The 25,524-nt window shown below is 50.5% G+C and overlaps 2 protein-coding genes and 1 long non-coding RNA gene across 6 annotated transcripts in view; 2 read left to right on the top strand and 1 right to left on the bottom strand.

The window, feature by feature from the left end:
* The window catches only part of SLF2 (SMC5-SMC6 complex localization factor 2), a 65,902-nt gene that overhangs the window by 1,730 nt on the left and 38,648 nt on the right, over positions 1–25,524 (top strand). The gene's annotated exons all lie outside the window — the stretch shown is intronic.
* Positions 542–11,614, top strand: CUNH10orf95 (chromosome unknown C10orf95 homolog). 4 transcript variants are annotated; one of them, XM_039709254.1, is made up of 2 exons: positions 542–667; positions 9,966–11,614. In XM_039709254.1, the coding sequence occupies exon 2, from the start codon at positions 10,030–10,032 to the stop codon at positions 10,696–10,698; it is 669 nt and encodes a 222-aa protein (XP_039565188.1). In that variant the 5' UTR covers positions 542–667; positions 9,966–10,029; the 3' UTR covers positions 10,699–11,614. The 4 variants fall into 4 exon arrangements, with proteins under 4 accessions (XP_039565188.1, XP_039565186.1, XP_039565189.1 ...); XM_039709252.1 differs by lacking the exon at positions 542–667 and adding an exon at positions 746–925 and having other exon boundaries at positions 9,966–11,609; XM_039709255.1 differs by lacking the exon at positions 542–667 and adding an exon at positions 755–773.
* LOC120502139 lies at positions 12,991–17,460 on the bottom strand. Its single transcript, XR_005627463.1, has 3 exons — positions 17,349–17,460; positions 16,466–16,546; positions 12,991–13,385 (listed from the first exon to the last, which is right to left on the bottom strand). It is a non-coding gene; the product is annotated as an uncharacterized LOC120502139 (long non-coding RNA).

Genomic DNA, 25,524 nt, shown 5'->3' with positions numbered 1-25,524 from the left:
GGGGCAGTAACGCAGCAAAGAGCCTGTCTTAGTAATCAGAGACTTACATTTCTCTCCCATGATTAATTTCCATTCATCCTGTGTATTTCAGAAAATAGGGACTATTATTGTCCATTATCATTGAAGATCTCTCTGTGGCTCTTTCTCTCAAAGAAGCATCTCCTGTGTTCAGCATATGCATTACCATTGGTCTCTCACTGCAACACTTGCTTCCATTAAGCTGTTCTCAAATTTCACCAGGGGAAATTTCACCACGAAAAATTGAGGCAAAAGCCAATTGCTGTGCACAGGAAGGTATTATTGCACCCTATTACTTTCCAATGGTTTTGCACATTAGACTTACTAGTAACTTCTTAAGCAGGTCATTTTTATCAATTCCTAGAAGTCAGACAACTAACTGTAATCAACATGGTTTGTAATTAAAGAGTGATTTGTAGGTATTTAGCTCTAGCTATTGAGATCACCTGCAGCAGAGCAAGGCATAAGGCACTAATCAAGGAATCATTTAGTTTGGAAAAGACCTCTAAGATCACAGAATCAGTAAGCATCCCAAAGGAGCTGCACTGCTGCTGCTGTTGTGCTGGATGATCATGAGCTGACTTTGCAGGAGTCAACCATTCAAAACTCCTGGGGAGATTCCTGTCTGTAAAGGTCCACCACAGTGCAGGTGCTTACAATAAGGGAGTGCTGATGGGAGCCACTGATATGGCTTCTTACTTAATTACAATCTAGATGAGCTGTGAGTACAAATACCAGCTTAGTTGTGGCTGAGTGTGAGTAAAATCTTGGGGGAAGTAACACTAAGAGAAGAGAGGGGGGGTTTATTTTTGTAGTGTTTAATGGGGGGCTCTTTTCTGTGGTAGTCTGTTTCTTTAAAGGTTACAGTTCTCTGTTTTGCTGACTTGAGAAAGAACCTGAAGTTTTGGTGAGTGCTTTTAAGGTTTTTCCATGCTGGCTTTATGTGCTGATTTTAACTGCTTCTTTATCTGTGTCCTGTACCCTTGTTCCCTGAGTGTGTCATGTAATTGCTGAAGGAATGAGCCTCCTGTTGCCACCTTAAGGTATGAGGGCACGTTCAGGCAAGTTTTGCTGCCTTGGCTACCACAGGAAAAACTTCTATTAGGTCTAATGTGGTATCTTAGGGCATCTCCTTACTCTCTGTGTGTCCCTGAGGCACTTCAGTGAAAAAGAGCCTGTGGAAAGTAACCTGTTTTCTTAAGATCACGTTGTGTGTCCTACTGTTCCTTGGTTAAGTGAAGGCATTCTCCTGGTTGTCTTTTCTCCACGTGTGAGTACACATATCCAAGTAACTCTCTCTGTGTTCTGTATTAATAGACCAGGCTGTTTTACAATGTTTCTGCAGTTATACACTACCTCTAATGTTTGCAGTACTAGAGCAGTATGTGACTGAGATGTTCTGTGTTCTGCCTGACTTCTTAAAAACATGAATCCCTTTGCAGGTGATGCCCTTTTCACATCTGCTTTTTGATTGTGTGGGTGCCAGTCCATGTACAGTAGCATAACTTGGTTGTAGTATTGACTCATGCCAGTGCTCCACTCTGTAATATTCCTATCACCACCTGCTTGTGAAAGATACTGATGTAAATTGTTATTGTTGAGTGATGAGAGGCTTTAAACACTTTAATTTGGAAAAAAAAGACACAGAAAGGCCATTGAGTCATTGTATTCCTAGAAACACAAGATTTTCTTTTGATTCCTAATTTAAAAAATCCATAGTGTTATATGTGAGCTATGTTCTGTATTGTCTAAAGACCATAACAGAAGGTAGTTGGTTGTTTTTGCCTTTTTTTTTTGAAGTTATAACAAAGTTGTAGATCAGCAGATGCTGCAGCTGTCTGCCTTGGGGATGCAATAAGAGCAGTGTTCCCATGGGTAATTGTAGCTCAGATGTTTGAACTTGCACTAGAAATGCAGTGTGTGTTGCTGTTGTAACAGAAAACCCCCTTACATGCCAGAGGGGTATGTTGTATGTAATACAACCCCAGAGAGTGAATAATCTTTCCTGCCCTGTCCTACTGTTTGGGGTGTTGACACTCTGGGAAGACATAGTGTAAATGAATAAGATTATGCCTTCTGTACTTCTGCATATCCATCCTCAATGCAGGATATGTGGGAAGAGGATCCAAGATCTACATAGGATCTATTTAAAGAACAAAGAGTTAAAATGCAAATAGTTTTCTGTGACACTGGTATTTGTCAACAGAGGAAACCCACTGTGGGCACAGCAGTGCCTCTGGAGAACCAGGCTGTGTGATCTGTTAACTCTTTTGCAGGATACCAGGAGACTCTCCCAAGAGCACTTCAAGGACAAAGACTTGTAGTCTTGTGTGAGAGTAGGATGCTGTGGAAGTACAAAACATGTTGCTCTGTTATGCAACAAGTCTTTGTGTAAGATAAGAAAGTGCTGGTAGGTAACTGGAGCTGGGCCTGGGAATTGAGGCTGGAATTGAATGATTTGTCTTGGAATGTGTAAAGTAAACAATAACAAACCAGGAGGAACCAAATAATTATGGAGTGCCTGAAGAGCTCTTGCAGGGTAAAACCTCTCAAGGCCACCTGCACCATATCAGGAATACCACGTAAGGCTGAGATTGCCAAGGTAACGATGCCGGAATTGTCAGGCTTAATTATGCATGTGGCAAAATTGAGGAAGAAATAATCTGGGTGGATTGCCTGTTTGGGAGGAGGCTGAGGTAAAGGAAGCATGAATGTGGCAGAAAGAGTGGATCCTGAAATTTGAGAATAATGTATAAAATGAGATAAAGGTGAGATCAGCTGACTGAAGGATTGCAGGTATCTGGATGATAGTGAAGCCTGAGGACCCAAGTTCACAGCAATGCTGAAGTGATGCTCCTTGAACAACCTGCCGGACACTACATCAGGTCTATGCTGGAAAGAATTGTTGTGGGAGGGCACAGCAAGTGGGGTAGATGTGCATCCTAGTGCTAAGTGGTGTGGGAGGGAAGGGTGACTCAACAGCATCATGTGTGGTTCATAAGACTTGATTAGTAGCTTCATAGCTGTGTGCAAAGTGATATAAATAGCCACGAGATGCTACTGGTGCATTAATTAGGTTACTGGTCATTTAGTTGACTTGTTGGTGTGCTTGATACAATTAGTGCCCTGAGTCAGTTATCTCAACTCTGTAATATGAAGGGGAATAGCTGGGCAGAAATCACAGCTGGGGCCTCCACCAGGACCTCCTAATTTGGAAGACTGAGCTAACTGGTTCTGAGATCTTTCCTTTGAAGAACATAGTGGATGGAGATGATGGGTATCAGATGAACTCTTGAGTGAGAGGAGGAGCAGGTCTGTTCAGGCTGTGTTTTAACATGGAAGAGATCCTTATGGCAGAATGCTATGAAATATTAAAATATGCTCAACTAAATGAAAAAGTGCTGTCTATGATGTAAAGGGTGCCTGCAGTGGGTACTGGGAAGATGAGAATGGTGGTGGTGGAAGCTTTAATAACACAGAAGTTAGGCTAAGCTGAAAGGAGAATGAACGTGTGGAGTATATCCAAAATGTATCCTCTGGTGCAGCAGGTGCATAGCCAGGGAGAGGCTGAATAGGTGACAGTGTCAGGATCACTTAGCAGGGATGTTTTTCTAGAGCCTTGCCTGCTGATGCAGTCACCCTATGGTAACACTCCTCGTGTTTTATTCTTGGCACAGCTGTTCCAGAGCTGCCGTGTTACCCAGCAGCTGCAGTCAGAGTAGGAGTGGCTGCTCCAAACCTCTGTCACCAGTGAGTTGCACTTTGACTGCCATTTGAGCAGAGTTATGCAGGGATGTGGTTTTTGGATCACAGCTGTCAAGTGAAGGCTTGCTCTGCAATGACATGGCCTTTTCCTGGTGTTTTGGTTTCATACAGAGTCTGGGCTTTGCACAGACCTCAGAAACAAGTGCCAGACCCACACTAGACTTCAGTGCTTTCTGGGAATGTTGCTTTGAATAGCTGAAAGGATCTATTCCCCCTTCAAAGGGCCTCTATAAGGGGTGACTGACTGAAATATGCATTAGCTGCTATTTCCAGAGTCACCAATGCCAGCTGGAGCTCTTTTCTTCATGGTGCACTAGTAACAGCAGGGTGAGACTGGTGTCTTCTGGCTTCAGAAGTTAAATTCTCCCTCTTGGCTGAGCTGAAGGGATTGTTCATGGAGCTCTTATATCAGCTGTGCTTGTGGTATTTTTCCAGTTGGCTTGGGCTGCTGTAAGAATTTGGGCAGTGAAGTAATTCCTGATAGAAAGGTCCCCCTTGTGGGGTGAGAGGAAACAGAGCCTCAGCATTGCTGGGGGAGTTCCTCAGACTGGGTTAGTGATGTGGGGAGGTTTGTCCTCTACAGCATTGATTTGTATTGCTGTTAATCACTGCTGTCTGCTGGTACCTTGAACTGGCTGTGATGCAGTTACCCCTTGTGCAAGTATTTAACCCTCCCTGGAGTACTTTTCTGGAGTAGTATGGGTTGGTTTTCTCTTGGAGAGTGTAACAAAACGCGCTGCTATTTTGTGTTTGGGGGGATAGTGGATTTCTGTTCAAAATGAAAATTTTTCCATTATTAAGCAGCCCTAGCATAGGAATCTGGTCCTCTAGATAAAAACTAAGGCCTGAAAAGGCCCAGCTTTTAATGAGCTGTTGCATTTTCCTTGAACTCCTGTGTTGCTGCCAGGCATGTCTGGCTAAGAGAAAGCATCCTGTTTAGGAAGGCAGCCAAGTGCCTGTGTCCTAAGGATCAGTAGTGGTGGTGGAGGATCAAAGCTATTGTGTTCTTGCTTTTTGTACTTCTTTCCCACCTCCCCAAGAAGTACTTGAGAATCTTCTCCTGGATGAAGAAGATTCCTGGATGAAATCTTTCTTTGCTGAAAAGACTTCAAACCAAGCATGACCTTAAGTTGGCAATAAAGGGATAGAAGTGACAGGGAAAAATATGAAACTGCTTTGTCATGATCTTCTCCCACGCACTGTCTCCAGCTACCAGGATGCTGGATAAGTGTGTGGGACTGACACCAGAGTGATGGAAGACAAACACTGACTGAATAAAAACATTCAGTTTTAACATCTCACTTTAAGCAGTCCTTGAAGTTTTGGGTTTTTTTAATAAAAAGTCTTGAAAAAAAAGACTTTGCTGTTGTCAGGTGGTAACAATTTTGCAGATGCTGCTCAAAATGGGGAGGCTAACTGGAAATAACTCATTACTTCTTCATCCTCTTGGCTGGGGGAAATTGTTGCTTTTGCAATATTAATCCCTGTACCCTTGGGAGTTGTTACAGAGCAATGGCAGGAGATCTGTGTTTTTTTTGTGGGTTAGGGAAAGGAGGAGGAGGGGAGGAAAAAAGCAAGAAAGAATAGCCTGAAAGCTTGAGTGCTGGAATGGAGGAAAGGGTAACATAATGGTATCTTCATTTGTGAGCTGATCACAGGATTATGAAATGAGGCAAGAATAGTCTCAGTTGAGGGTTACAGTAAATTAGATGGTTGTGTCCTCTCCCATGGACCCGGTGTCTTGACAGTTGTGTTGGCATGCAGCCTATTCCCTGAGGTAATATCTGATCCCATCCAAACTGCCAGCCTGACCTGGGGACCCTGCTTCTGCAGGACAGAGGATTTGGTGAGACCAGTCTCTGCAGACATGCAAGATACTTGTATGAAGTTTTACATGTTGGGTATTGTGGCACATGTATGTATTGGTACTGCCCATGATACAGTCAGGCTCACTTCAATCTCTCTCCTACAGAATGTAAAGTCTGGCATGGAACTGAGTATTTACTTTCCTCTGTTTTCTGTAGCTCACAGTGGTCTCTTGTGTTCTACAAATACCTAAAAAGAAAGCTCACCAAATTCAAAGATAGCCAAGATGATAATAAAGCTTTACTGCCCTGAGATGTTCAGAAAAACCATGGTCTTCTGTACTTTTAGCAGGTAATTTCTGCTGCTTTAGATACTAGGAAAACCCTACCAGACTTGGGCATTTGTTTTAACTAGTGGTGGTTTCATCACCTGTAGTAACTGAGAGCCTGAAACAAAAGCTTCTCTTATCAAATGTCCTCTCTAGTTTTGTATTGCAAACATTGCTTGGTTGCTCCATAGCAACTCTGTGTGGGGCAGCTGGTGTGAAGCACACTTTGCTTGGCAGGCCTTTTTTTGGGCTCTGTGGTGTCAGTCCCCTTGACCTCCACCAAGATGTTTGAGGAGGGAAAGGCCTTGCCAGATGACTGGGGCAGTGGGTAGGGGAATTGCTGGAGTCAGCTCTGGCAAGCCTGGGAATAGTCTGCAGTATCATGTTCTCACCAAGAAGAGATGACAATCTTATGTTAGTTTTCTGTGACCATCTTTGGAGATTTTTCTCCTTTTTATTGTGCCTGGTGTCTCGTTCAGCACCAGCCAAGTGGGATCTGAACCCTTTTCCAGCAAGGTCAAAACTGCTGGAAAGGCTTAAAAGGAGAGGCTGCCTTGACTCTTGCTGTGGCCTTTCTTACTACGTTGGCCCCTTGTTGTTCCCTGGTGCCAAGCACTGCTCCCAGTGCCCTGGTGGGGGGAGGCTTGGCTCCCAGGCACAGCCTGCTGTCTGTCCATCCTGGCATTCCATCTGTGCCACCAATACCTGGCATGTATTGATGGATGTCAGTGGCTCTCAGGAGCAGGCAAGCATTTAGCAGAGTTCAGCTCAGGCTTTAAGGACTGCTTTGCCTGTTCCTGCTCAGGACATTCAAGTGCTGGGCAACAGATGTGGTGGTTTTAATTTTTCCCCCCCCCAAGGGATAACAGAGCTTGAAAGTGGATCAAAGGAGGATAATGGTCTGAAGAGACAGATCAGCTAGGATCCACTCTCCCTTTTTGGTCTCATAGTTGGTCCTGAAGAGTTGGAGGCTGTCAGATATTTACTTCCAAAACCAGGCTAGCCTCTGGCTGCTGTTACTGGAGAAATAAGAAAAGTAAGAGCAGGTGGATCATAGTATGGTTTGAGCTGGAAAGGACTTAAAGATCATCCAGTTCTAACTTCTCTGCCATGGGCAGGGGCACCTTCCACTAGACTAGAGCTCTCAGAGCCCCATCAAGTCTCACCTGGAATGCTTCCAGGGATGGGGCATCCACAGCTTCTCTGTGCAGCCTCCTCTAGTGCCTCACCACTCTCGCAGTAAAGAATTTTAATTTCTAATATTCAATTTGAATTCACTCTCCATTAGTTTAAAACTATTCCCCCTTGTCCTATCACTGCTTGCCCTTGTGAAAATTCTCTTGCCAGCCTTCTTGGAGACCCTCTTTAGGTACTGGAAGGTGCTATAAGGTCTCCTTGAGAAGAGGAAGGGGAGAAGAAAATGCGGATTGGACTCCTTCCTCAAGTGGTACCTCTTGGTGTTGGTGTTCAGAGTTGGTTTTCTTAAGAATCTGGCTTTTGATGCCTTCCAGCCATCAGGTGGCCTGACAAATGATCACACTGTTTTCCCTGAAGCAGTGTCTGCTTTTACTCCCTGGTAAGTCAGGGATGGGGTCAGGCAAGCTGGTACTGGTATTCTCAAAGCCCTCTTCTCCTGTACACATGGATTTGTCATACTGTAGCTCAGCCTGAAGGTCAGTATGAACAACAGGCAATTGTGTAATGCATTGTCAGCCCCTGGGAGCACCAGGGTGCTGCTCTGCAGGGCAGGAGCATTGTGCCTCCTGCAAACCAAAACCTTGTTGCAACACACCCGAGCATTCAGAGCAGTGCTGGGCCGTGCAAGCCGGGAGCTGGGGCTCGGTGCCTTGTGCCTCTGCAGGTAAGGCTGTGTCTGGGCAGTCTGAGAGCTGTGCTTGGGAGCAGGCAGGGACAGGGCAGTGCCAGGCAGCTGTGCTGTGGGGCCTGGCAGAGGCCACCCAGTCAAAGCTTGCCCTGACAGGTTTGCAAACTTCCTCCAGGGCTGTGAAGTCTTGTGTAGGCTGTCAACACGCTCCTCCCGGGTGATCTGCTTCCAGGGAAATGTATTTGCTGCTGTGGTAGGGCATGTGATAATGCTGCCCTGAAGCGCTTCTAGCCCTGCTTAATCCTCATCTTGTTCCCCCTTCTTATCTGTTCTGCTTGCTTCCTCTTGTGGGTCATCCTGCCTGGCTAAGACACCAGCTTGTTCCCCTTATCTTTCTTCAGTGTAAAACCAAAGCAATCAGTAGCTGTGCTCAGGCTGCCTTGTGATAAACCCCCAGTGATTTAGATGGCCTGTCAGTCCTTCTCCTTGCAGCTGTCAGGAAGACCAGGAGCAATGATGCTGACAGCCAAAATGCAGGGTGCTACAGAAGCTTTTTTGCAAGAGCTGGTCATCAGCTAGATGTGAACAGCTTCTCTGGGGCTGTCCTTAACTGGCTTGGAGCAGCACACTGACCCAGCAGAAGGGGGTATAAGCTGGGCTTGCTTTGTTTCATGTGATGGGTGCAATAGCTGCACACTCTCTCTGCAAACCACTTGCTCTGAAATACAAGCACTTGGAGGAAGTGTGGATCTCAATAGGAATGCATAGATGAGCTATTTAAAGAGGTGCTGAGGATGGTTTTCAAGATGATACCATTTATTCCATGTGCCTACCTCATGCTGCCATTGACATACAACACCCCTTTGGATTTTTGTGGTGATTCTGAGCAAGTTAGGCAAGTAGGTTGTGAATTTTGTTTCATTTCCTCCTATCTGAGAGGATCATGGTTCTGATGGGCTTTGTCTCCAAGGCTGCAAGTCTTGTTTAAGGGTGCTGCCTGGTCTTGACTGAATATTCCAGTACTGTTCTGCTGTTCCCTGTGCAGGATGAAGGTGTCTAGCCCTTGAACCCATGGAAAAAAAAAAAAGCTTAAGCTAATTACTGTTCATTATGAACCTCTAGGAAAAGGAGGAACTTGTGCTAGCTAAAAAGAAAACCCATTTTGCAGTACCCAGCACTGCTTGTGTCAGGCAACTCTTAGGGGACAGCTGAACTTTCATCTGTCTTACTTGGTTAACACCTCTGGGAGGGGCAACTCTAGTTACAGCAAGAAGAGCCCACAACTTCATGGAAAAAAAAAAATCCAGTTTGCTGCCTTTAGTTCTATGCATGATCTTTCCCTGTCTCTGATAGCAAACTCTTTTTTTTAAAAAAACAACCCTATGCGATATACAGCTTCCTTTCTGGCCCTAGGGGAGAGGATAACGAGTCATGGGAGGACATTGCTTCATGCCCTGGAGGGTGCTTGGATATCTGGCAAGGGCAGTCTAGGAGCAAATTCAGCTGTAGGTCAGAGCTGCTCAAGGTAAATGCACACTTAAACGTGAATGGTAATTAGTGAGACCAGAAAGAGAAACCCATACGTGAGAACTTGTCAGAGGAAATATAGATGTGCCTGGATTTTGCTCTAGAAATAAACAAAAGGTGCAGCTCTTGTTTGCTTATCAGAGTAAAAGCAGGGCTTTGGGAGGATGGGGAGAGAGTCAAGGACAGCTGAAGATCTTTTTATTTGTTTAAGATTTCCTTGTCTGGGCAGGACAGCAGTTGACATGACTGCAGCAGGGTTGGGCTGTGTTGCCTCTTTCCTTTCTTTGCCTGCTTGCTTTGTTTCTTTCCCTTGTGCCTGCCTTTCCCACTTTGAGGCCTGCTCAAGGGCCTTCAGCTTCTTGCAGTGTCTTGCTGCCTCCCAGCACTGCAGACACAAGTCCTGAGGATATGAGGTTGACTCTTCTGCCCTCAGTGGTCTTTATGTCAGCTTGTTCTCATCTTTGCAACTCGGACATCTGTGGGTTAAATGATGTCTTGCAGAGGCACTAACAAGCAGTCACTGGCAATGTGGCTCAATTTTTTCTTGGTAGGTTAATGCCCCTGCAAGCTGTGGGGAGCTCCTTGTATTAATTATTAATTAGTTGGTATGCTTACAGTGCTAAGTGTATCTCCTTATTCACCCTGAAATGTATACAACAAATATAAATTGATGCTCTTCTCCTTCTGTCCTCACAGCTTTTGAGACTTAGCAACTGCTCCAGAGAAGTGTCCCCTGTGTAAAACCCTAGGCTCCTGTACAATGTACCAGTCCAGCTTTGTGCCACGGGAATATTACCCAGCCATGATCCCACCTTCTGCTTATACCTACCCACCACTGCGGCCTGGGAGAGCAGAAGACGTGTCCAGATCTGTGATGTTCCCTCCCATCCACATGCACAACTTCTACAGTCGACCCATCACCTTTGTGGTGGACAGGAACAGCTACCCTGACTATGCAGGAGGTCAGGTGGAATACCATCATCTCTATAGTGCCTCCAATCCCTACATCCATCCATACCACACCTGGCACTTCCCTCCCATGGTCCCTATTCCTCTCTACAACCCCTATGCAAACTACCATCCCTATGCTGCCTGCCAGAGGTCAGATCAGTATCGAGATACATGGCCAGAAGGCTTCACAATGAGAGGGGAGCTTCAGTGGGGCAAGCTTGGAAAGGTGTTTGGGCCTAGGAAAGACCTCCCAGAATTTGTGAAGGATGATCTCCGGAGGGTTTATGGCACCTACCCCCGGACCAATGTTTCCATATCCTATCGGAAAGGAGAGTTCTTGGTCAAAGGGGACCCCAAGATGGAAGACCAGGAATATGCAGTGGAGAAAAAAGTCATCCAGCAGGCTGTGACCCCCAGTGAGGCAGATGACAGCAGTGAGGACCGGAACCGTAAGAAGAAAAAGAAGCTGAGACATTGAGGGAGTCAGATACCCAAAGGACTGATGCTCCAGTACCCTCATGGGAGCCAGTTGGCAGCTGGTTTTGGTGTGGTTGGCAAGTAAGACAAGCAATGGATGCCACCATGCTTGTTGATTTATTTTAATTGCTCCCCATCCACCACAGTCTTATGGCAGATTTACCCTTACTGATGCACAATGCCCATCCTGTGAAGAAACCACATGACACTTGACTGTTGGGTCAGCTCATTGGTCCTGGTTTTGAAGTGAGCATTTGATTTCCACTGGTTTGGTTGATTGGTCACAGACTGGTATGGGATCCCCAAACTGCTGCCCTTGATCAAAGAAGATGGGCCTCTTCCTACCTTGTTCAGGGGAAGGGCCTCTGAGCTGGTTCTCTTCCTGGAGAGATAAAAGCTGAATTTCCTTCAGGCTGAGGGCAGTGCAGGGCCCAGAGGACACAGGGGGCCTTGAACACTCTGAAGAACAATTGTCTGCATGTCTTGTCACTGCTGTTTATGACCATGTCATGATGCTTTATCACCACGTGAGGCCTGTATGCAGCACTTTGCTACACTCTGGTGTCCCCATCCTCTTACACTTGATAGTGTGGTGCTCAGTACTCCTGGTCACATGTCCGTGTTGAAACTGCTGTTGAGGCCCTGCTCTGGTCTGACTTGGCTCTGGTTAGAGGTGCTGGCTCTCCAATGAGGTTACTGGAGTTGTGTGAATTACAGCACTTCCATAACTTGGTGGCTGTACTGGAAGAGCTGTGGTGGAGGGCTGTTAGGGGCTGGGTCTGACTTACTTGCAAACTCTTCTGTACCTTTTAAATGACTAAACAATAAAAAAACCCCAAATGCAAATGCTTATATTTCCAATTCTTAACTACCTAACGTCAGTCTCTTTTGTGAACAGCTTGCAATCAGATCTGGCACCTGAAGTTAGGGATGGATTCTACTATGGTTCATGTCCAGCCATGGTGCCTTGTCCTGCTTGGCAGTACTCTTCCTTGCCCTAGCTTGTTTTCTGCCAGCTTCTGTAGGGACCAGCAGGAACTTTATAAGCATACAGGAGAAACAGGGGATCCTCTCTGTCACCTTGTAGTTTCCTAGTCTCCCACTGACCTCACACATGGGAGGGAATGGGATGTTATCCATCTGCATAGCAAAGGAGGGACTGTGAGTGTGAACTTGGTTGTTCTGAGTTTCTATAAAGTGAAAGCAAGTGGAGTTTCTTTTATTTTCTTAGTGCAACAGGTTTTGTTTAACCAATTGCCAAAATGTCTCAGCAACTGTCTGCATTTCCCCTTCCCCATTTAGCTTCTTGGAAATGTTAACTCTTCTGCCAGACAAAGCTGCAAGAGGGCTGAACCAGAAAAACTGCTCTAGAAACCTTGGACCAAACTGGTGCTTCTTGGCTGTGTGGTAAGCAGTGACAGTGGGACTTGCTGAATGGGCTAGAAAAGGCCTCCATTAATGACAGCTGCATAATCAGATATGCTTTAGGTTACCTAGTATAGGAAAAAGGCAGCAGTTCCTGCTGGGTTGGTTGGTTGTTTGTTGAGATGTTTTTTATCTCTTCCTTGGCTGAGCAGGCTGTCCTGCCTAGTTAGGGATGTGCAGTTAAATGCCTGCATTGGTGGTGCACTCCCTGTCCTAGCAGCAGCAGCTCCTTTGGGCAGTGATCCCAAAGTTCATGCATTGGATCCTTGCACAGTGCTTCAGCACCTCAGTGGGGTGTGGGAAGGAGCTTCTTCCCCATCTCCTGGAGCTGTTGTGGGACACAGCTGAGCTGTCAGAAGTGGATGCTGCCTACCATGGGCAGGGGCAGCCTTAGGGGAGATCTTGGAGGAGGTGCAAACCAGCTCTTCTAGGCAAGATAAGAAAGAGCATGGGGTTTGCCATACAGTGATTTTGAATAGCTACATAAATTACAAGGACTTGCACAATAACTTATCCTAAATGCCATTCTTCCAGCTGTTAGGTTCCTGGTGGCAGCATGACACCATGCTATAGTGGAAATGTCCCCAAAACTCAAGGGGCATAGCCAGGCTCTCCCAGAGGTATGTGATGGATGGGTGAAAACAGAGCCTGCTGCCTACACAAATACTTGCTCTAAATATGTGTCGTTGCTGGGGTCATCCCCAAGGTCCATGGGGACACAGAGGGCATAACCCTTAACTTTACTCATCCTGTCTATCTTCTCCAAAGTTTTGTTTGGTTTTACTGCCTGGACTCTGAACAGGAGATTGCTGGGCACACCCAGGCTGTTGTTCTGACAATGTGTATTTTTAGCAGAGGCTCACAGTTGCTTGCAGTACATCAGTAGGTAGTAATGTATTTATTTTCTAAAATGCCATTTAACTTCCAGAAGGAAGAAAACAATCTATAGTTGGGTTTTTTTCTCCCTTAGGGGAAGATGTGCTACAAACCTCTAGTAGCTCTCTGATAGCAGATATTTCTGTGGTGGCCATACTCCCCTCCACCCCGAATCTGGTCTCTGCAGGAGCAAAGATTTACATATTCCTTGTAGGAAGAGCTCACAGTTGCCTTTTCTTCCTGAAGGTTTGAGGCTCAGTTGCTGCCCAGCTGCAGAACTGAATCCATAGGGCATTTTGGAGGCTTTAACGCCTATGGAATTCAGTTCTCAGAGCCAAGCAGCCAGTGCGAGTCAGCTTCCCTGGCTCCAGCCAGCTGTGTCTCCATCTGCAAAGGGGGAAAAATAGCAAAGAGCTCATCATATCTTTGACACAGGGCAGGCACTGAGCTGACACAGATTTTTGCAACTGGGAGCTGCCACAAGGAGAAGACTCTGGCACCTCTCACCCCAGAAGCAGCACAGACAGACATAGCTTTCTTTGGAAACTTTGCTGAAGTTGGCTGGCTCTTTTTTTTCCACTGCTTCAGCATATGCTGTTTGGAGTCACGGCAAAGTTTCAGGTCAGCCCTGAGCTCTGCAAAACCTGCTAGAGCTGTAAGAGAAACACCATTTCTGCCACCTAGGGCTAGTATTGGCAAATGTTGGGAATCCCCTATGTATTTGCTCTGTAAGGTCAGCCCTGAGCTCTGCAAAACCTGCTAGAGCTGTAAGAGAAACACCATTTCTGCCACCTAGGGCTAGTATTGGCAAGTGTGTTGGGAATCCTCTATTATTTGCTCTGTGTGCAGGTGTCACACATCCCTTGGTCTAAACTGCTCTTCCTAAATGCTCTTTCCTCAGTGTGAGTGTCTGAAGAGGGGCAAGCTGTGCCAGGGGGATGCTCAGTCCTGCATGAGCAGCCCAGCACTCCCAGGCACTGACCCTCTGCTCCATTCATACTGAAATCAATGCCTGTAGGAAACCCTTGAACTGGGAGGTGCCAGCTGAGGGCAATGGTTTGTGCAGCAACTCCCAGGCACTGACCCTCTGCTCCATTCATACTGAAATCAATGCCTGTAGGAAACCCTTGAACTGAGGTGCCAGCTGAGGGCAGTGGTTTGTGCAGCAGGTGCTACCATGGGTGGACCATAAGGTGCAGGGGCTTTCTGCCCACTTGGAAGTGGGAAGGAACACGGGGTAATTCTGTGTAAAAGGAAGAGTGAAAGGCCTTTTCCAGATAGGTCAGAGAGTACATTCAGGGAGGGACTGGTCTCCATCTGGGTTAACCTGGGACTTGCTGGTGCATCCTACAACTAACTATACATGTGCCCTTTGCTGCCCACTGCCCCCACCCTCTGGTTTGGGCTGCAAAGCTCACATGCATGGAGGGACAGACTTGAGGGATGCACCGGGATCCCCTTAAGCACCCACAGAGCTGCTGATGCTGCTGGCAGCTTTGGGCAGCCTCACCCCTCAGTAGATGTTCACTTTCAAACCTGGGAACTGAGCTAACGGCTGAAAAGCTTTTCCTTGGCTCAGCAACAGTTTGGCACAGTTGTGATGACAGTGGCTCAGGCAGGAGCAAGCAGTGGGAGAGGATTCCAGCCCTTTGCCTGTATGTCAGCAGAAGAGACGGGAAATGACACACACCACTTTGGAGCACGGGCAAAGATTTCAATGGGGGAAGCACTGAGCAACTGTTGCACGAGCAGTGAACTCCGCGATTGCTCAACTGCTGGCCCCGGGCTCTATTTTAATCCCTCCACTGGGAATTACAGTTCAGTTGGGGCAGCATGAACTCACCATCCTGATGCACGCAGCAAAGCAGCCAAACCCTCTTGCAAAAGCTGAGGAATCCCAGGCTGAAAGTGTCAGCTCTGGTGTATCCCAGGGACCACGTGCAGCAGTACCACAGGGGCAGCAGTGGAGGGAGATGGGGTAAAGCTGAGGTTACACCAGGGTCCCCACCCTGCAGCAGGTGGTCAGGGTGAGAGAGGCAGCTCAGGGACCCAGCTGTGCACTGTGCCAGTTTTCAGACCATTGTGACCTGGCAGGGAGTTTTCAATAGCTCTGAACTCCTCAGATTCTGATGTCTCTCCTCTTCCTGCCCTTGCTCTGCAGGCAGCCACCTGTACAATCCAGTGGGCAGGAAGGCAGCCTGCCAGAGACATTGCAGCCATGTGGAAGCACCTGCCAGCCTGAAATGGTTGGTAGGGCTGGGATGCTTTGGGGCTGCTTGTTATCCACTCATGCCCATTACCCTGCAGTCCCTGGCTATTTGAATGCATGGAAAGCCTTTGTCTTTAATTTTTTAAGATGTAAAACTCTCCTCTGAGGCATTTACCTCACATTATTGATGGATGTCTGCTGTTAAAAGTGCCATCCATGTGCCTTCATCCCTCTGCTGCTCTAAGCAACCACTGTTTTCAGAAACTGAAAGGTGCAGGCCAAAGAAAAGCCTTCCTCTTCCTCCATGAACTGATTTGCAAAGCCACTGTTTTCAGAAACTGAAAGGTGCAGGCCAAAGAAAAGCCTTCCTCCTCATCTTCCTCCATGGACTGATTTGCAAAAAGGGAAGGGTTTCAAGCAGACAGGCAGGTGAACAGGATAGTGTACAAGCCTTCCCTGATAGTCCTCCTTCCCTTGCACCATGGCCCAGGGAGGTGATGTGGTGCTGGGGCTGAGTTGGACAGCCCAGCAGCCATCTGGCATGAATTCCCCATGCCCTGTGTCCCACCTTCCCCAGCGTGGGGCAGGGACAGCTCCAGCACGATACTTTTGGCATCCTACCTGTGGTGCTGGAACTGGGGCACCCCATTGCCAAACTGCACCAGAAACAGTTTGATCCAAGTGCAATGGAATGCCCATGGGGGATGAGCTGGGAAAGAAATTATTCAAATTCAAACTCAGAAAAGCTCCAATTCTGATTTCATTCCTGGCTGCTTCTGTAAACAGTGTGCCCACGGCAGGGCATCCACAGCACACCACATGCTCTGCTTTTGCTCCTTGGTTTTCTTGACCCAGCTTTGTCCTGTATTCATTCACCCAGGTAGGGCTAGGGCTGGATTTGGCCCTGTGTATTTGGGATTATCCTAAGACCCTAGAGGGTCTGTACTGAAATGGGATGCTAGGTAATACCTGGAAGGGCAGGGATGAACGGAGATGTGGGAGCCACCTCAGTGATGGGTATTTTGCTGGTATGAAGGTGCCCTGCCCTGCCCCTGCGCTTTCTGGAGGCTGTGCCAGGGTCAGGCTGCAGCACTGCACTGCGGGGTGACCACTGGCCCAGCTCAGCCTCAGGGGAATTGCATCAGGCCAGCTGCCACCTTTGCAGGTGGGGGTTTCATAACCCCACTGCAACCTGCCTCTCCTGACCCTGGAGCTGGAGCCCTTGGCCAAATGTTGAGAGCTCCTCAAGGCTCCTTACCTCAGCCCAAAATGCTGGTGAGTCAAGAGACACTGTGGACAATCAGGTGCCCAGGAGGATACTGCTGCTGTGGGGCTTTCTCTGTGGAGCACAGCAGAAATGGCCACATGAGCTGATTTCCCCACGGCAAGCCCCAAGTGGGAGGACACAGAGAAGCAGAAGCTCTCTCGTGGCCCGCCGTGCTGCTGGAGAGCTGTGCTGCAGCAGCTCAGCCCCGAGCTGCCAGAGGCACTGCGCCCTTTCTGGCTTTCGCCCTCCGCTCCCTCCCTCCCGGGGGTCCCTGGCACAGGACCCTCGCTCCTGGGGGACACAAAGCACAAGCCACTGCTCCAGAGGGGACGTGACTCCCAGGCAGCGCTCAGAGGTTAATGATTTATTGCTTTATGTCTTAAAAAAGTAATAAAAGCAGTAGCGCCCTCCTTTTGGCAATTCCAGCTAATGATCCCGGATTAGCTAGGACGTGCCTAGGCCCAAGCAGCGGAGTCCTGTGGGTGCTGCACAGCCACCGGCACGGCGCTGCCATGGTGGCTGCAGCATTATTCCAGGGAGTTTCACTTTGTCCTCCCGGGAACGTGCCCCCCGCCGTTTAAAGCATGAGAAGCACGAGTCCGGTTTTGCGGGTCACCAAAAAAGCCGCGGATAGAAGCGAAGATGCTCGTGCACACACACGGTGTCCGACAGCTCCTGCCCCGCTTCCCGCAGCCGCCAGCGGGTGCGTTGCCATCAGCCCAGGGACGGCCCCGGCGCTCGGCACGGGCAGAGCCGCCCTCGGCAGCGCCCGGGCTGCGGCTCCTTGGGGCGAGCAGCGGCCAAGCAATCCCCTCGTTCCAGCCACAGCGGTCCCCCCGCCCGGCGCAGCCCCTCCCTTGACCCCGGCACTCACCGAGCTCCGGCTCCCGTCGAGGCGGTCTGCGGGCGGCGGGGCCGGAGGCACTGTTAAATATTGCAGCCGACTTACTCACTCACTTCTCTTCCTGGACGGCAGCGCAGAGTTTCCACCCACTTCTTTCACCTTTGGTTTCCAGGCTTTCTGAGAAAAGGGGAAGCCGTGGGAGGGAGCAACCGGCATCCCCGTGCCAGGGCCACGGCCCCCAGCAGCCTCTCCTTCCCGGGAAGGGGCGGATGCCAGAGGGGGCCGCTTTCCCGGGAAATTGCGGCGTTGCTGGGAGTGCCGTGTGCCCGTGGCCCAGCACTCCACGACCCTCTTGGGTGAGGCAGATTTTCCTCCCCAGCCGAGTGGAGGGGGCGCCTGAGTGCTGTTTCCCCGGCACAAGCTAAAGGGTGGCTGCCTGACCAGCTCAGCCTCCTCCTTTGGGAGTGAAAATCCCCCCGGGACTCAGACATACCTTGGCCTCACCCCACCAAAGCCCATTCAGTTCCTCCTTTAATGCAGTGCTTCTGCAAGTGGGGACAGTGCCAGAGATGGGGTCGCACACACACCACTGACACCTGTGATGAGCTGTGTCCATCCTCAGCCCACAGAGCCCTGCCAGTAGCAGGTGCTGCCAAGAGCCTGGGAATGTGCCAGCCAGCGTTCCGTTCTGCAGCCAGTGTTTCATCCAGTGGCATGCCCATTGGCATCACATGGAGCTGGCTGCCCTCCCTGGGGACATTGATAGATGATGTTCCCTGGGACATAAAGCCCTCACTAGCTACTGCCAGCTCTGGTGGGTTAGCACATGTGTCTGGTGGGACTCCTTTTTCTTAAAGTCCCATTCTCAGCATTCTGTAAGTGCCACCAAACACACAACCATTATTTTTGCTCAGAAGTGACGTCAGGTCCTCCAAGGTTCCCCTCTGCCAGCAGTCTGGAAATGAAAGTCTGGGGCCCCAGCACTGTCTGTGGCACTGAGCTGACGGTGGGGTGAGCACCACGGCTCCTTCTGTGTCACAGTGAGCAGAAATAAACTGGAAAATCAATTGATGGGGGACGGCGAGATGCCTCACGTGCCTGGCTGCCTGCACTGCCCTGCCCAGGCTTGACAGCTGCCCCACAGGTTCAGATAAAATTTACAGAGTGGTTTTGTCTTTTGGGAGCTGCCATGGTGTTTCTGGAGTGGGATGAACCTGGAAGGCTCTGTCATGGAGGTGACCCAGCTGGAGCCACAGTTTTATCAATGCAAGCCCCCAAAGCAGGCAACATCAGCAATTCAGGGCCTCACAGTGTGTTTTCAGGTGGTTGGATGTGATTTGGCTACACGCTTTGCATGACTGCCACTCTCTGCCCCTTAGCTCCATCAAGGGGCTGGACAGGAACTTTGGCATGTGGATCCGTGATCTGAAATATCTCTGATTTCTCAAGGCAGGGCTGCCCTCCTGCTCACTGGCTGCAGTCCCACCCAAGCATGACACAGCTTACAGCACCCAGCACTCCCTCCCTGCAGCTATCACTTTTGGCAGCTCTCAGTGCCACACTGGAGGTCTGGAGATCTCCTTGCTTCTTCCATGCTGCCTGCTCAGTTTTTCCAAGGCAGCAGTGCAGCATCATGGCTGTGACACTGATGTCGCCATTGGGGATGGGCCATGGCCAAATCCCTCCCTAGCACTGGCTGCATTGCTTGTCCTTGCTGGGGTCAGACCTTGGACATCCCTCTGGCCACTGCTCCTGATACCTTCTGCAGGACGAAGCTTGCCCCCAGAAGGATTTATCCCCCTTCTCAGTACCATGGCTGGCTTGGCCACTTCTTTGCACCCTTCCCCTTGGCACATGGATTCCCCACATGCTCCACATGTGTCTGCCTGCTGGGAAGGGTCTGGTGAGCTCCTGAGTTGGAAAACCACTGGGGAACAGGGGAAGAAGCAAAGAAGCAGAGAAGAGAGAAACACGAGTAGGGCAAACAGGGAAGTCACTGCAGGGCTGCTGCCAAGGGGATGGGCATCAAGGCAGCTCAGACCCTGCATGGGTGGGAGAAAGGGAGTGCACAGGTTTGCTGGTGAGCAACTTTGCCAGCTCCCACGATGCAGGTTGTGGAAGGAAGAGGAGGAAGAGTGTGCTTGCAGTTGGAGTGACTGTCTGAATCCCAGTTTTTGTAGGTCTGGTTGGCAGAGGTGAGCAAGCAGAAGCAATCTCTGGGATCACACTGCAGCACACAGAACCCATCCCTTCCCCATCACACTGGCACAGCTGAGACCTGATGCTGTTCCTAGTCCCCATTTCTCCAGATTCCCCCGGTCTCCTTCAGGCAAAGGCAGCAGGTGTGAGTGAGGAGCAGCCTGGCCCTGCCTCCTGTGGAAGGACAACGGCTTGGCATTTACTGGGGGGAAGTGGGAGCTTCCTGCAGCCTCACTGTGCTGGGAGCACGGCTAGACACAAGGGGTTTGCCCTTGTTGAGGTGCTCCTGTGGGAGAAGAGGCTGGGGAACTGCCTCTGTAAGGCTGGGACTTCACCCTGAGGGGAGAAAATCCACCTTCTAGCTCTGGAGAAGTGGCAAAGGAGGAGAGCAGCTGGCCTGTCCTGCCCATCCTAAGAAATTAGGTTGAAATCCCCCACCTTTGATCTTCTGTGACTGCAGAGAAAGCCCTGCAGCAGGACCAGGGTGTGGTTTAGGGCTCAGAAATAAGCCAGCAATTAGAACACCTCAGTGTTACTGCTGAAAGCAGAAAGTAGCCCTAGGGAAGGGCTGATGTGTGCTTTCTGAGTGCCTGAGCCCCACAGCCCTGTGGGGTTTAGGATGAAAGCTGATGCAGCTGCTCCTTGCCCTAGGCAAGACACTGGAAAGAGGATCAGGGAAATGTCTGCAGCCTCCAGGCGTGTCCCAGTGGCAGCCACTGGCTCTGGGGCTGGAGTGGGACAGGGGCTGTCATGGCTATCTGAGCTGGTCTCCTCCTGGGACATTCAATCTCCTCCCTGGAGGCTGCTCTAGGCTGCAGCCCCAGGCTGTGCACAGCAAGAGCTGCGGCTCTGGAGGCAACAGCCACTGCTTGGCACTTTAGCAGAGAAGCCCACAGTAGTGCCCAGATCCAGGGTCATGCCCAGCCAGCACCTGCTGCCCCTCCACAGGCAGTTTCTCTCAGGTGTAGACTCACAGATGTCTAACACAGAGCTAATTCCACACTTCAGCCTTAGCTGAGGCTCAGTCCATCTCCAGACTTACAAACATCAGGCTTTGTGACATTTACTGGCTCTTGTGTCTTTCCTTTTCCCTCTCCCCTAAGCCAGCAAACTGCCTGCAAGCCCCTGTTTCTCCTCCTGAGAAATGTCACACATGAGGGAAACTGCACCTTTCAGCCTTGCCCTTGGGAAGAAGGATGTGGTGTTAAGGGACAGCTCGGGCTCAGCAGGTGCTTTTTCTCCTGACAGCACAGAGACAGAGATGCCCTTGCTGAGAGAGCTGAGCAGCCTTGGTTTCTCCACAGAGCCTGAGCCTCAAAATCAGGTTTGAGAGGCCACACCAGTGGCCTCAGAGCTGGGGTGGCAGGACAGGCAGCTTGGCTGGTGCTCAGCCTGTCCTCAGCCCCTTTGTTGCCAGCCCTGACTGCACTGGACAGCCTGGAGGGGCTGAGGTGCCTCCATCACACCAAGTGCTCTGTGGGACAGGGCTGCTCCTGCAGGGCTTGCGGATGCACTCACAGCCTGGGGGATGCTAGTGTGGACTCCTGCCCTCCAGGAGCATTTGCACGGCAGCAGAGGAGCTCAGGCATGGTTATAACCATCAATGATGGCCTGCAAGAAACCTCCCCCTGCAAAGGCCTGGCCAGCAGTGGATATTTTCCTGCCAAGGGGACTTGCTCTGCCTCTCTCCCCAGCAGGGCTTTTTGTATGCAGCCAGGGTTCTGCTCAGGCTGTGTTGCTCTGAGCTTGGGCTCCCACTCCACCTGCCTGTCTGTTTTTAGCTTATGCCATATTTTTGCATCCTTTGAGACCTCCTGCTGTCTGGCCACCTGGATAGAAATCTGGTGAGATTTCATGAATGGAAATGAACAGGGGAAATGCACAGAAGTTTCAGCTGGTGTGACCACCAGAGATGGCATTTACCTCTCTGGAGCAACTCCTTCTTCACCCAAAGAGACCCTGAAAGCAGCACAACCCCATGCAGATCCCTACTAAGTGTGATTGCCAGCATGCACCAGTCCCCTCAGTGCTGGCAGACCCAGTGGAAGCATGGCCAGGGGGAAAGGGAGTTTCTTGGGACGTTTTTCCCTCAACGTTCCTGTTTCCCCTCCAGCCCTCATCCATGGATGCTGGCAGCCTTCCCCTTTTCCATGTAGCTTTGCAGAGGGAGCAAAACGAGTGGCTGGGGCTGAAGAAGACTGGGAGATGGAGGAAGGCTGAGGAGATGAGGGCATGGGGAGGCAGGGGTGCCCCTTGATGCATTGCTGGCACAGCAGCCCTGCCTTCCAGCAGCCCTGAAGAAATTTGGGAATCAAATTTGCTGGCAAGGAAGGAAGGAAAACCACAGCGCTGAGTCACTCCTTGGAAGGCATTTGCATCTGGATGAATTCCAGCTGAACCCCCTTCCCACCACCTCTGTGTGGGGTGTCAGGGGTGGCTTACAGGAATGGCCACATCCTTTTCCCCAGGACAGAGCCTCCCCGGCCGGTCACACTCAGCCAGAAGCCGGGCAGCATCCACTGCCGACTTTGGCAGGTTTCCATCAGAAGGCAGGAAGGCTTCCCCGGGGGGGGGAAAGCTCTGTGGTGAGCAGAAGCGAGAGTGAAGGCAAGTGAGGCTGCAAGAAAGCTGAGCCTCTTCCCAGAAATGGCAAAGTGGGGTGTTGCCTTTCAGCATCTCCTGAAAGAGTGAGACTGGGGCTGGTCCTCCATCCCAGCTTTCCATTAGCAAATGGTCAGGATTTGAGATGAGAGTCTGCTCCTGGGATTTAGACTAGGAGAGGAGCAGCATGCAAGAAGGATGGAGGATTGGGAGCATCCCAAGTGCTGACCCAGCACCTGCAGAAGCTCGAGTTTTTGGCAGGGGTGAAAGAGGGGCTGGGGGAAAGGCTGCAGGAGTTACCTACTGGTGGTGGGAACTGGCAGGGGCAGAGGATTCACCCAGAAGGTCACAGGGCAGAAAAAGCTTCACCAGGAATGAAAGTGCCACAAAACGGAGTCTAAGAACTTGGTGTTTGTTTCCCTTCAGAATAATCTTGGGGGGAGCTTCTCCCTATGCTCTGCACCCAGGTTGATATTTTCTCAAGGTTTAAATTTCCCTGATGTGCAAAGTCACATTCCTGCTTGAAAAGACCTCTGCCAGACTCAGGAGCTGTGCATGGCTAGAGCAGGATGGGTGCTGGGATGGGTCCCAGCTCAGGGAGGTACCTCAGGGTGAGATCTCAGTGTCTGTGTCCGGATCTGAGATGCGTTGCGCAGTGCTGGAGCCCTGTGCACCATCTCGGCGATGTCCAGCCTCCCTTTCCTCCCTCTAGTGGCTGAAATCCCGGCGTTTCCCGGGGCTCCCAGAGCCCCCGGCAGCACCCGGCGCTGGGGCACAGGGAGTGAGGGCACTGCCCCTGTGCTGCGACAATGGCTAGGTGGCCCCAGCCCCTACCAGCCCTCCTTACAGGGGTGCTCCTGCCTGCCCCAGGTCTCATCTGAGAGGAGATGGAGTTTTGCAGGGTATTTTTGGACTAGGGACGGCGTTACACGTAAAGGGAAGCTTTCAAGCATCATGCTGATCCCCACACTGCTCCATGCCCACAAATGCGCGATGAGGAATACCAAGGGAAATGTCAGCTCTTCCCTAAGTAATTCCTTTCAGCTAGCCTTGCAATCAGTTCCTTGGGGGAAAAAAAAAAAAAAAAAAAAAAGATTTCGAGCTTTGCCAGCACTTCTCTTTGCAGACGCCGGTCTCGCCTGTAACTAGGGCACAGTGGGAGGCGAGAGCAGTTAACTCTTAGCATCGAGCTTTGCTCAGCCGGCTCCGGGCTGCTCAGATGGGGCTGCCCGGGGCTGCGCTCCTGCTCGGGGCCGAGGAGCCTGCAGAGGCCAGGGGTGCCCGGCAGCGAGGGGTGCCCAGTGCCCGGCAGATCCCCTGCAGCCGGCGACCCGGCCCAGGGCCTCTGGAGCTCCCTTCGCCCTCCAGGCCCCATAAGTGTTTTGCAGGTGTGCGTGAACCACGGGTTCGCTCCTGCACTTGCGGACACAGAGGATGTGCAGAAGGAGGCGCGGAGCTGCTGCTCCCGGAGCCCGGAATCGGCGCTGTGCTGCTCCCGGAAATCCAGCTGGGATCCACCCACTGCTTACTGAGAGGAGTGCGGTGAATCATCTGTGCGGGGAAGGAAAACACAACAAACTTGGGCCTTTTTAAGCTTTCCGGCAAATGAAGGCTGCTGGGAGAGCACCTGAGGGGGAGCAGAGCGGGTGTCCTGGGAATAGGTGCTAGGGCTGCCTCTGGAGGGATCCATATCCTGGCACAGGCGCCTGTTTGTGCCCCAGCCCCTTAAATACGGGGGCTAAACCCACCAGAGCTGGCAGCAGCTGTGCTCTGCTCCCCACAGGCCAGCCCAAGGGGCTCCAAAGCGAGTTTTCCGGGGAGATGTCCTGGCTGGTGGGGAGGAGGTGGCACTTGACAACAAATGCTTTTCTCTGGATGTGAATGTAGGAAAGCATTGATCTGGAAATGGGTTTGCTATAGCAAGGATGGGCTTACTACATCTGCCTGACATGGCTTGCAGAAGGACACAGGCCTGCTGGGGTACTCTGATATCTCTGCCAACCCCCTGCGCTGTCTCAGGTGTCCTCTGCCACTGGGCAGATGCTCAGGTAGCTAAACCATCACACACACAAAAATGTTACTTCTATGTAAAATGTTACCTATGTAAAATCAGTGAGGTGAGGAAAGGTGTTTGTGTCTGCCAAGAGCTGTGTGACCATCAGCTGTGGCAGCCAGAGCAACCACTGTCCCACAATGTGGCCTTTAAGCCAAGCTGCCCAGGGCTGTGGCCCCAGGTCTGCAGCAGAAAGGGAAGGTGGATTCATTAGCACCTGGAGAGAATTTGGGATGGGATCTTGGCATCATTAGGACCCAACACTGGGAGATGTTAAGAGCAGACTGAGGGGAACTGCCAGCAAATAAAGGTCATGGTAAGCAAACCCAGCAGCATGGTGTGGTTCTGGGGAATAGCTGGGTGTCTCCCAGAGCTGCACTCTGGTGTCTTCAGGCAGTTGCCAGGCACAGAAGTCAGAGGTAGGCAAGGATACAAGGGGAAAAAGCCCATAAAAGTCAGCAGGGACCCTAAGGAGGGGTGGAGACAGCTGCTGTATGGGTGGAGAAGGGCTGACCTGGCACGGGGGCTGCAACCCTGATGCCACCTTGGCTGCTAGCCCAGCTTTGGGCCCCTTTGGGGTGAGTGAGGAGCTAGTGCCAGAGGGAACAGGGCTGCTTGATCATGTGCAGGGTGTTCAAGTGCAGTAGCTGTGACAGTGTAGCAGAGACCCCAAGAAAGTGTGGGTTTGCATCCCAAGTCAGAGCTGTGCCCCAGTCCAAGGGGAAATGTTCTGCACTCATGGCTAAGTTAGGGGCATCAGAAAAAATATGGCTTGATGGGAATGTCACCCTTCAGTACAGATGCAGATGTGCCAGCCCTGCATGCTGAGGGAAGGTTTGTGGCAGGAAGGAGCTGGAAAATACAGGACAAGAGAGCTTCTGGGCTGACCCTGTAATTGAAGGCAGCTGAAAGCCAATTTTTTTTTTTTAATTTTAATTTAATGTGCCCTGGGCCTCAGGGTACAAAGCCTGTGACCTGCTGCCTGTGAGGAGCGGATTTGGGAGGGACAAGTCCTCACGGCAGAGGTGGAAAGCTGTGCAGCTCTGCAGGGACACGGCCGCTGTGGCAGTACCGTGGCTGGCAGTGGGCACTAGAGGGCTGCACACTCCCGTCCTTGCTGCCAGAGGTGTCTCTCACACTGCACAGCCTGGTCTGGAAATGCTGATTAACTTCTGACAGACTCAGTGACCCGCTAGAGATGAAAATAACTTTGAAGAATGGCAGTTTGCCACTACATGGCCAAGGTAGTGATTTTTCTTCATTTCAGTTGTGTTTTCCTCAAGCTCTGCTGCTGCCAGGGCAAACTTGCAAGGTGAAAAGAAGTAAGTAGTGCATGGGCTTGATGCTGGGGGG

Source organism: Passer montanus, unplaced genomic scaffold (assembly GCF_014805655.1).
Source record: "Passer montanus isolate IOZ18808 unplaced genomic scaffold, ASM1480565v1 scaffold21, whole genome shotgun sequence".
Classification (NCBI taxonomy): domain Eukaryota; kingdom Metazoa; phylum Chordata; class Aves; order Passeriformes; family Passeridae; genus Passer; species Passer montanus.
The sequence above is the reverse complement of the archived record's forward strand: the minus strand, read 5'-3'. Positions and strand labels throughout refer to the sequence as shown.